Genomic DNA, 12,665 nt, shown 5'->3' on the forward strand with positions numbered 1-12,665 from the left:
GCCACTGCTCTGCTGTTATATCTCACCTCCTCTGGCGTTGTCTTTCCTGGCACTGTTTTCTTCCACTGCATGTTTTAACCTACATTAAGCTCCCATGATGGCCTGAGGCTGCAGCTGAGAAATGATGCAATGGGGAAGTCACATTTGTGATCAGCCGCAACCAAAATGGACAACGTTTAAAGAAGAACAAGTCGTTGTTCTTAAACAGAAGAAAGTCTGTTTTAGCCTTTCTCTCTCATCCATCGATAACTTACTCATGCTGCTAATAATGTCACTCCGTTGTGCAAGAAGCCTCATTAAGGCTCACGGGTGACTATTGATCCAGAAGCAAAGACACGCACCACACGGCTTCTTGCAAACAATCGTTTCCATCGTTAAAATGCTCCTTTTATGGGTGAAGTTGCAATTTGTTGATGTGTTTGTCAAGTTCAAGAAGCTTCCAGAGGCATGTGGTTCAAGTAAACACCTGTGACTTTTGGGTTTCTCTTTTAGGGGAATTGACCCTGATAGCATGCAGGTGAAACATCAGACACGTAAGATGCAGCCGTTGTAACATTATCAGCTACAAATGGCACAGTAGGTTGGATAATGCTGATTAGCACCCAGGCTTTTATAGGAAACTCAACCGCTGTGAGGAAGTGCTTGGTTTCCTCAAGGCAGGGGTTTCAATAGCAGGAGGTCAGACAATTATCGTAGCTTCTCAAAATTGACAAATAAATAAGTGAAAAACACAGTTAATCTCATTAAACAAAACCACACTGATTCAGATGATAAAATTTATATATATATATATATATATATATATATATATAATATATTACATGCATGTTAGACTTTAAAACAGTAGTAATATATTAACATTGTTGAAATCACTGTTTTGTCTATATTCACTTCTGCTTCTATAATGAGAGCAGTAATGTTTTGCTTTTATTGTATCTAGAGACCGTAGAATAGAAAAAAGCTTCTAAAATAATTCTTTGAATAGAGAAAAGTGTCGAATTTAGCATTTGATTAAGCAAATTGTTTGAAATTGAAATAAAAAAATGATTCTCTCAACATTTGTTTTCGCAAAAAAAGAACTGAATAAAAATATTTAAATCTAATAAATGAAATATTAAATTTTTGTATTCATTCATATTCGATTTTTTAATGTAAAGTCAAATGACATGATGAAAATGAATTATACATATAATATAATATTGTGCTGTCTCACGTTTTCTTCTGAAATTTTTTTTTTATGTTTTACTTTGAATATATTTAGACACAATAGTATAGAATAGATTTGTGGTGTTCAAAAATTCTATGTATTACAGCACATTTTCATTTTTGCAATCTTATATTATCATGTTAAATATATTATGTTCGTTTTTAAAATAATGATTTAATAACACTGTTAAACAGTTCGCTTGGAGTTTTTAGTCTTATTTAATGTATTTAAACCCAGTAGTCTCTCATTTCCAGCCATATCATGCAAAAATTTTATATGAATCATATTTGCAGTTTTACTAGGTGGATAAAACAGGCGATTAAAATAAAATTTCATAAAAATCTGGTTTCCGAATGTTTAAGTCTGTAAAATCCATAATTCATCTGTAACATTTGTCAAGCACACACCCTTAACCTTCTAGGTTTATAATTCTTGGCAGTTTGGCTGCATTCCCGCTAAGAGTCACAGTTCATTGGATGAGCAGGTTCCCGTCTCAACCCAATCTGTTCTTGTTCGACCTGCTATGTTCAATCAGCCTGCCATCTGCAATGGAATCTGGTCTCGCGTAAAACAAAAATGTAGTCACAAAACTAGTCATAAGTATCCATTTTTCAAAATTGAGATTAATGCATCCCATGATGAGGCTGTAATAAATAAGCTTTCCATCGATGTATGATTCGTTAGGATCTGACAATATTTGGCTGAGATATGGCTATTTGAAAATTTTAAATCTGAGGGTGCAAAAAAAAATATAAATATTGAGAAAATCACCTTTAAAGTTGTCCAAATGAAGTTCGTAGTAATGCATATTACTATTAAAAAATTAAGTTTTAATATATTAACAGTATGATCTCCATAGAACATGATCTTTACTTAATATCCTAATGATTTTTGGCATAAAAGAAAAATGTATAATTCTGACCCATACAATGTATTTTTGGCTATTGCTAAAAATATTCCCTAGCGATTTAAGACTGGTTTTTGTGCTCCAGGGTCAAAAATGTACCTGATGTACATAATTGATGTATTATTTTGCATCTGTTCTTCGCTGTGTGTCCAACAATTGTATTCTGATTTTCCTGTAACCCATAACTGTGGTTTTTGTTTGTAATGTGGATCCATATCTCGCTCTAATCTAATCGTGGTCAGTGTATAGTCTCCTGTCTACATCGCATCTCACTGCAGCTCCAGGAAATGCATTGCACTTAATGTATCCTGTTTGCAGTTAATAAGCAAGCAAGACAGACTGACAGACAGACAGACAGCTTGGAGGAGACAGTTACTGACACCCAGAAATGATTAAACCAGGCTGAAGCGCAAGATCAATTTGCTTTATCTGGTGAGAGTGAAAATGAGGAATTGAGCTAGAGGAATAGACAGACAGAGGATGTAAGGTCAGATTATATGACTCACTGCTGTAACGTGAATGGTAAAAATGCAAATACAGCCCAGTGGCTTTCTAGACTTCAGATGTGGGTCAGGCTCATTTAAAGGTCGGCTTACCTTTACATCAGAAGCGGTGTCAACATCGCTGAATGCCATCTTAACCTTTAAAAGCATAATGATGCTCCTCAAAGGTGGATTTAGGTTGTTGTTATAGGGTTGCATATGCTTTTGAAATACTGAAAATAATCTGGAGGGTTTAGATTCCTTCCTTTCTTAATTTTCTATGCTTTTGTATTATTAGTTTTTAGATTTACTTGTTTATTGCATTATTCTTCCTGATAAACTTTTTTTTATTTAAATGTACCTATAGCCAATATTTTTTTTATTGTATTATTCTTAATGTTCAATGTTAAATAATGTTATTTTATTATTGTTTTTTTAAATAATTTGTTATAAATATAAGTGTACTGATAACTGATATACAGAACCGATTTTCAAACATAGGCCTAGTTAAAAAAAAAGAAATATAATCATGAACATGATTGAAACAAAACATAATTCATAATAAATATTTTATTAATAATAGTAATAAAATAAAAATGAATGTTACTATTGTTGTTACTTGTGGGATAGTTTTTTTTGTTATTTGCATTTTAAGGACAATTTTACTTTTTAAGGTTTTTTTTCCATTGTAAAAAATATATTTGAATATGTTATCCAAACAATGTGTTAATTAACTTTTTACTATTTTTTAGTTGTTAGATGTTTTATTTTTATTTAAATACGTGAATATCGGTAAAAGGAAATATTGGTCAAACCGATTATCGGTTTTAACGGTTATTGTATGCTGTTTTTTAGTTTGCTTGTTGAGTTTGTTTTCCATGATCCAATTATTGTCTGTTGTTATTCCCATAAAACTTGTTTTACCTAGCCGTCTTGTAGCTTGGAAGATTTACATTTTAATTATTTTAAGGCTGTTTGTATAATTTATATGCTGTTTTAACTTGAAGAACTTGAACATTATTATCCAAACAGTTTACAAATGAAGTTTCTTTACCTGTTTCTTTACCTAAATTTAAGAATCTGTTTAAAATAAGCAGATCCTATGTTCTCACATACCACTAATAACAATACCATTGTATTGCACATTTAAGGTGAATATGATGACATCATTCAAATGATTCTCATAAGCAAAGTTTGTAGCAAGCGGTTCCTGTCAGTATCTGTTCTCTTATTGTTAGTCAAATGAACCAGATTACTGAGACTATCACCTTCTGTTCGTAATGGCTCTTGGTGCCTCTGCCCCAGTTTTTGAGTAGTTATGCTGAATGGATTAGGACTGGTGAAATGGTAAAATGGGTTTCTATACCTGATTACTTCATTTGCATGCTTTGTTTAAGATCATCACCCATGTGCTTTATCTCAATTTCTAAGCACTGCCCCATAAATGTATATAAACTACAATGTATCACTGCCTTAGATACATGACTGCTGTGATGCACAGTGCGTTTCTCAGTAAATAACGCTGCTGAAGATACCCAAGAGTCTCCTGAATATCGGTTTTAAAAAACTTATTATCGGCTTGATCGATTATTGTTTTTTAGACTGTTATCCTTCAAAACAATGAGAAAATTCATGCTTAAATTCATGTTTAACATATCACAATCTCATACTATCAATAATATAATAAGGATTCCCAAAAAACTTGTTTTATAGAGTCAGGGTCGTCCTTAGGGTGGTGCAGCTGGTGTGGTCGCACCGGGTCCCGAATAACGAACTTTCCCTACCTCGCACCGGGCCATGCGTCAGCTAAGGACGGCCCTGTATACAGTTGTCTAGCAGCTTATGAGACTGACAAATAAGATTAAAAAAATCACGTGTCCTTTTGGGGGGAAAAAATCTAATGAATGTGGCCCGTTCTGAAGGCTTTACTGCTCTCTGAGGGATTTAGTGATTATGACGTCATGACGTTCTCATCATTGTGAGCTATGGCACTCAGTGACAGAAATATGGATTATACTCTCTTGTGTCTGTCAGAGAAAAATCCTGCCGGATTTAGACTATTTTTTTTTTAGCCAAAGAGAAAGCGATAAAATGGGTTTGAGACATTCGCAATGAGTTTAACTTCCTTAATGTGACATATTTCTGCATGAAAAAGAATATTTAGCAAGAAGTAATGGGATGGGATTGTTTGGGATTTGATTGGATGGGGAAACTGCGCCAGAAATGAAATGTGAGTGAGAAACAGGAACAAGTTCTTCAAGGCATTTTAAACTGGAAACAAGTTTATCAACGTGTTTGTTCTCGGTTCACGAAGCCTGAAAGAATTGAAGGTGAATGGAATCTAGTTAATGACGGTAATTATGGTCACCCAGGAAAGAGCCATCGGTAAAGAATAAAGCTCATTTGTCCTTCTGTATTGTTACTGATTTCATTACATGCAGTTTGTTTGCTACATTAGATTGTTTAACACAATAAGTCACTTAATCAGGAATCTCTGCCCGTGAATCTCGAGATTCTGGCTCATAAGTGCATTTGGATCATTCCAAACTGCATTTTTCCTCTTTCACTCTCTGCATTAGAGCATAGTCATCTTTTATTGTGAATTATCAAGATGAAACTCTTGGTTATTGAGTTATTGAGTGTATGGATGTTTTTTTTATTCCTGCATGAAGCTTGTGTTTCAGACGGAGTCACATTAAAACCCATTTGAAATGCTGGAGGTGTGTTGGCCTCATTCGGTTAATTCAATTCAATTCAAGTTTATTTGTATAGCACTTTTTAAGATACAAATCATTACAAAGCAACTTTACAGAAAATTCAGTTTCTACAATATTTAGTAGTAGCTTATAAGTGGTGACTGTAAGTTTGTGCGCGTATGACAGGACATTAGGACAAGACGTAGTCAGCCTGACGATGAACATTATTAACAGCAATTATTATATGATGCAGTCACACTTGTAGCAGTGTTTGTTAGTTCTGTTTGTAGTTTCAGGGTCAGCATCATTTCTTCTCAGGTGTTCTGGATCCAGACTGGAGCTTGTGTATATCCTTGCGTGGCAAAACATAGAAACAAATAGAGACTAGTTACTGTGTGAGACTCAGTTAAGTGTGTGGATTGAGCATCTAAAAGGGCTTCATGCCTATTAGTTCATCATAATCTATTCTATTCTATTCGTACGGAAGAAAAGATTGATAAATGCTTAATACACCTTAAAATGTGGCTGAAAAATATAAAAATTCATCTTGAAAAATAAATCTTGATTTTGGTTCTTATTTCATAAAGTATTTATAATTACTCTAAATTATAAATAAATAGAATATACAAACATTCATTTAGAAGATAAACATAAAAAATACACAAATGTGTACAAAATAAAAATTCTAATAATTGCAGTATAAATATATTTTGTAACATTTTATACATCATAGTTTAGTATTATTTTTTTAAATGGCAGCATTCAGGTAACATATGACATCAGGTAACATTGTGTGTAGAATATCTTGTATGAAATTATTCAGATTCAAAACATTTATATAATAACTTTTATAAAATTACTATAATATTGTTTTATGTTTGTCTGAACTTTCAGTTACATAAAAAATTAGACATATGTAATATATATAAATAAATCTATATAGATAGGTAGATAGTGCTGGGCAATGATTAATCACATCCAAAATAAAAGTTTTTGTTTACATTACAAATTGTGTGTATGTGTACTGTGTATATTTAGAATGTGTATATATAAAGCCACACACGTACAATATTTTTGAAAATATTTGCATGTATATATTTATATTCATATAATTAATATTGTATATAAATATTTTTAATATATAAACACATTTTTTCTTAAAAGTATACATCCTTGTGTGTATTTATATATATATATATATATATATATATATATATATATAGATTTTTATATATATATATATATATATATATATATATATATATATATATATATATATATATATATGTGTAAAAGATATATTATGAATTTGTATATATAATGTGTATAAAATACAAAACTAAAACATATTTATACAGTTTTTTTACTTTTACTGTTATATAAGCTATATAAAAACAAATACAATTTATATTGTTTGTAACATTAATTTTTGTATGAAGATGTTTCTTTTTCTTTTTTGAAAGTAGTAATTATGGTATTTTTTAATAATCATATCATATATATATTTATATAATATAAATACTAAAAACTAAATATGTACATTTCTCTGCTTTATTGTAATGTTCTAGGCTAGCTAATCATATGTATATAATTTTTCTGTTGTGCAGATCTGAAAAAGACTCTAGCTGTACTTCTGGATAATATAATGCAGAGGTTATCGAAGCTGGAGTCTAAAGTGGACAATATCATATACAACGGCACCAGTACCAACCTGACAAATGGAACCGGGACCCCTGGACCGAACCCCGTCAACCCAGAGAAAGTCAATGTTGCAGGTACAGATGCTCTTTCTCGTATTAAAGTATTTTCTGGTAATCTTTCTCCTTGACTGCCCCCCATTTCCAAAGTCCACGGCCCTCGGCAGACCTCTGAGTAAACACACCACACACACACAAACATGGTTTCTTTCAAAACTGCTGCCTTCTTTATTGGATCCATTGATTTTCCTTCAGCTCCAAGATGATTAACGACCGTGGGAGAAAACAAACTATTTGTCGTTTCACCGAGTATTTGCTAGGAAAAAAGGCTTGGCTGTGTTATGAGAGGAATCTTTGTAGTCAAACGGAATATTTATTGTGAAATACTGATTTAAATTGTTCATGGAAAGTGGAATCCTAAACTGCTTTTCTGTGACATGAGGTTCTCTGCTGAGGGGGTTTCTGTGGTTGACAGGTAGCTTATTGATTTTTACTGTGTTTATAATGCAGTGTTGTTTTAGGTTGTAGTGACGAAACGTAGAGTTAATGTAGCTTGTCACTAAAGCAAAGTTTGACTTGGCAGCATTGAAGTTTGATGCGTGTGTGTGTGTGTTCTGTAGAAGACGTTTTTTTATGCAATGTTATGGTTGGACATCAGCCATGGTAAAAACTGTGATATTCTTTATCATTCAGTAACATTGGATATATCAAGTGCTATGATATTACCATCTAATTCTGTCACTGTACCATGGTAACATTATCATTGTGGAAAGTAAAATCATGTTTATGAACATGAAAATCAACTATTTTGGTACTATAGTTAAAATGTTTTGGCAGAATGTTTTGGTCATTGTCACGGATGGTAAATTGCACTGTATTGTTTAATTTCACACTATATATACTATAGTTTAACTTTTTGTTACTGCTGAAGCCAAATAAAGCCATGTTTTTAGGACATTTACTACAGTAATACTATGATTTTTGGTCATTTACCATAGTAATACCATGTTGGCTTGCATTCATACAATTGTAATGCAATTGTTTTGGATATTTACTATGGAAAAATGACATTTTTTGAATATGTGCAATGTTAATGCTGTGTTTTTGTACATATACCACATTAATACCATTGTGTTACCATCTGATGCCATTACTGTAACATGGTTCATCCTCAGAGCTTTTCTATAAAGGTTTTTTTGTGTATGATTTCTCTGTCACTGGACTTGACGTGTGTGCAGATGTGATCCTCGTCTCTGACTCACTGTGTAATATAGGCCAATCCCCCATTGAGAAATGTGGGGCTTGACAGCAGCTGGATATCGCAGTTCTGGTGATGACCTTTTGTTTATATCTCAAACCTAGCTTAATTACTTTATAAGATGCATTAAGTTGCAAAGGCAGGTTAAAATTACAGTATGTGATGGATATGGTGTGTTATTATGGCATTACATTGTGTAACACTTACCGTTCTGTCAATGCTAACTTGATTTGCGAAGATAAAGAATTTAGCTCCATTTTTCGCCATTGTAAGCAGTGCTCGATACGTCAGGCATCACTTGCAAAGCAAAATTTTTCATTTAAATTTAGTTTAACTTGATTTAATAAAATAATTTAAACTAAACGTGTAAATTAGAAAATAGACCATCAAGAAACCATCAAGAACACTAGTTGCAGCAAATCAACATGCTTAAATAAGCCGGAGGATGCTAGCAGTTGCTTAAGAAACACATTAAAACCATTCAGAAAACCTTTAGCAAATGCTTAACATTGCTCTAATACCATCAAGAACACGCTAGCAGATGCAAATCAACATGTTAAAAAAGCCAGAAGATGCTAGCAACTGCTTAAAACAACAATTTAGCAACCGCTTAACATTGCATTAAAACCAAGAACATGTTAACAGATGAAAAAGATTTACATTTACATTACATTTAGTCATTTAGCAGTCTCTTTTACCCAAAGCCACTTTCAAATGAGAAAAAAAAACACAACAAAACCAACACGCTAAAAAAAGCTAGAAGATGGTAGCAACCACTTAACACATTAAAACCACCTGGAAATTTTATAGCAACCACTTAACAATGTGCTAAAACCATCTAGAAGATGCTTTTTTATAGCATTTAGATTTGCAGTGTTAACACAATGCTGAAATGTCATTTTAGGTCTCTGTTTGCTTAACAGACAGAGTCAACATGCTGTAAATGTCTTTGAGAACTCAAGCCAACATTTTCAAATGTAAGTGATAGTTCAGGATGACAGCAGCTCAAATCTTTACACGCAGTCCCAAGCTCTCCAAAGCACTATTATTCACTGACAAGTGACTGAGTGGGCCTGGCAGCTAGTGAAGAAAAGAAAGAAAGGTCCTGCTTCTCAGAGCTATCAAACGACTCTTTATAATCCATCAACATGATGACAAATCTAAGTAATACCGTCCGAGAGGGCCTCACAAAGACTCATTGTGGACTTCATGTTGGAACTGTAAATTGGCGAGTGTGTGTGTGTGTGTGTGTGAACTCTTGAGCCCACATCAGAGAACATTCTCCTTCTGCTCGTTCTTGCTGAGTTACTCTCAATAGGTGCATTTAATGTCTGAAGAAACAAATATTTTGAAGAAATGGAAGGGCTTTTTGTTTATAGGTCACCTGCTGTTAACCTCAAACGTGTTTTGTTTCCCAGCAGTGCCAGAATACGTCTCTTTGTTGCAGTTGGCAACCAATATACAATTGAATTTGTGTTCTGATTGGCCCAAAGATGTTTATTAGAAGATCTGAGAGTCTGAGTCTATTTGTTGAGTTTGTATTGGAAGCGTTCTAGCAGCCAGTTAGCTTAGCTGTTTTTCATAAACACATATTGATGTTAGTCACAATAAACTGAATCTTATAGCTAGCACAAAAAGGGAAACGAAATATTGTAAATTTTTACGTAAAAATATCAGCTACCTACATTTAAGGAACCTTGTTATTTTTCTGGATATATTTCGCTAACTGTTTGCTTTGTTTATATTGCCTTCATTATTGTTTTTAAAATGTGAGCTCTGTCTATTGTTTAGGATTCCCACTGTTTTCTCAATTCAATTTTAATCAGAGTTTAATTAGCATCTCACTTTTGCGTCAATAAATATGATTAAAACAGTATCCATTTAAAACAGAAGTCATAAAAAAAGCGTATTGTAGAAAATTTTATTTTCAATGCAGAAAGATCAACGTAAGCTAGCTACAATTTGTTTGTTGTTGAGTTTTTGGACTTTGTTGTTTTATCAATAAAGTATTTTTCCAAGTTCATTGCTATCGTTTTTAACAACGATAAAATATTAAGGCATAGACACCAGAAACGACAACTTCTTATTTTTAGAGTATTTTTCCAAACAAGTCGTTAACGTTTAAAGTACTTGGTTGATGATTGAAGAAAACTTTGTTTGTTTTAAATCATCAAATTTTAAGCATCATAAACCCAGAGATATAAATGTTGTTGCCCAAAAAACAAACTAGCAACACAAATTCCTGAATCTCAGTTTGATGGAAATATTTGAAATATTTGTCTGGAAAAAATCGGAAGAACCGTTTAGTGATGCTAGTGCTAGCTCAAAAATGACACACCCAACACTTTTAATATGCTAATGTTTGGTCCGTAAATAATTTCTATTGTCTTCACTCTTAAGATAACATCATACCTGGATTGACATTATCTCACGTCTACGTCTGCGTTTGCATATCCACCCGATTAAAACCAATGAACCATCGCCCGCTGATGTTATCTATCCAAACATGGCATGTTTCACCTCAGCTATCTCGCTCTTTCTCAGAGGTTATCATCTCTGCGTGCCAACAGTGAAGAGAGCCCAGGTGTTTTTTGCGGCCCATGGCTTGTGTGTCTATGTGTGTGTTTGTTTGCGCCAGCGGTGTCTGTTACTGTCTCTCTGGACGGTTCTGAATTGACGCCGCTGGCACGCTCTATGCTTCTGGCTCTTGACTAAAGCCTAGAATCCTCTGAGAGCGAGGGAGAGCAAGAGACATAGACAGTTAGCAAATAGAATGGCTTGCTTCATTGTGCTCATAGATGCCGCTGGAGGACGCAAGGCCAACCTGTAATTATTAAGCTGAACACTAGCACAAAGAACAATAGCACAAAAATGGTGTTCATCCTTGCTAGCTAAAAGAGACATGTAGGGTTAAAGTTGTAGGTAAGGCTTGTTCACATCAAGAATGCCCACTCAAGTTCTGCTTCGTATAAAAACGCTGCAGTTATGACATCTGCCGCTTTAAATGCTCCAGCTCTTTAAAGTCTCTTTAATAGCGATAAATGGACGATACTTTGTCCATTGTAAATTGTCATTAACATTGTCTTGCTACTTTTTTTTGTGAAGCAAACGTATGATTTTTACGTTTTAATGATCAGCTTATCTGCAGGGTTGCTTAGTTTTGTACGAGTTTTGCCACTTTCTTCAGATAATGTGTAACAAATCTCTTAACTCACAGGGGTCGCATCAATTTTAAAATTCTGGCCAATAATTATTTTCATATTATGAGTGATAAATTGCCGATATTAAAGGCTTGAATTTTTTACTCTGTTAAATTGTATTTGTCCCTTTTCTTCTATGTACATGATTCATTCCTGAATCTGTCTGGCTTTTTTTGTGAACAATGTCCCGCTACTTTTCGTAGTGGTCAAACTTACGATTTTTACATAAAACCGATCAATGTAACTTCAAGGTTGCAAGTTTTATATGAGTTATGCCATATTCTTCAGATAATATTTAACTTAAAATCTAGTTTGGTTTACTGTCTTTCTATCTCTTTTAACCCACTTGAGGGTTGCGCTGAAAATTGTTCAAATTGTTGTGAACAGTATGTACTATTTTTAGAAATTTAAACGTATTGTTTTTACATAAAAATGAACTCAAATATTGCAAGTTTTGTATGAGTTTCGCCTCTTTCTTCAGAAAATGTGTAACCAAAAAAATCTAGTATGGTTTTCTTTTTATCTACTTTAACCCATTAGCGCCGATATTGGAATTCGATAATGAGCGATAAATGGGCAATAATAAAAGTTATGATTTTTTTGTCTGATATAATTAAAATAATTCTATACAAAAATCTATTATAAACTAAAACGCAACCAAAATCAACTGATTAAATAAAGTTGAAAAACCCTTTCCGATTTAACCGATATAGTACAGACTTATCTTCACAGACATATCAGTGATCATTTTAAATATCCAGCATTTGTTTTCCCATTCCCTTATCATCTGGAACTAGTTACCGGTATCTGGATAAGCATGATTTGCTATTGTTCCAAAACCTTTTCAGATTATTTGGGCTGATAAAAATATTCCTGGATGAGACTTTGCTTTGGCTTTACTGGGTTGCTAATGAACACAAATCACAAACTCACACATTTGGTCATGATTTCACAGTTCTGGATGGTTGTGACCTGTTTTGCAGAGCCACAGATCTCCAGAGAGTCGTGGTTGGATGAGGAGTGTCCCTGCTGTTGCATTTATAGATCTAGGGTGGATGTGACTTCCCTCTATAGGGAACAGGCAGAACCAGTAAAACTGAAACGGGTAGCTGGATGTCATAGTTCATCTCACCAATCAACCAAGACGGTCACGATGGGGGACTTCCTGTTTTGGAATAAGCATAACCTGTAAAAAATGAAAACGAATGAACATTCAGG

General features: G+C 33.6%; 1 protein-coding gene across 1 annotated transcript in view; it reads left to right on the forward strand.

The window, feature by feature from the left end:
* Positions 1-12,665, forward strand: part of LOC127987986 (alpha-1,6-mannosylglycoprotein 6-beta-N-acetylglucosaminyltransferase A-like) — a 60,498-nt gene that overhangs the window by 12,452 nt on the left and 35,381 nt on the right. Inside the window, exon 3 of the mRNA XM_052590458.1 lies at positions 6,900-7,067. Within this exon, the coding sequence (XP_052446418.1) occupies positions 6,900-7,067 (168 nt within the window). The remainder of the gene's footprint in view (positions 1-6,899; positions 7,068-12,665) is intronic.

This window comes from Carassius gibelio, chromosome B22, assembly GCF_023724105.1.
Source record: "Carassius gibelio isolate Cgi1373 ecotype wild population from Czech Republic chromosome B22, carGib1.2-hapl.c, whole genome shotgun sequence".
Classification (NCBI taxonomy): domain Eukaryota; kingdom Metazoa; phylum Chordata; class Actinopteri; order Cypriniformes; family Cyprinidae; genus Carassius; species Carassius gibelio.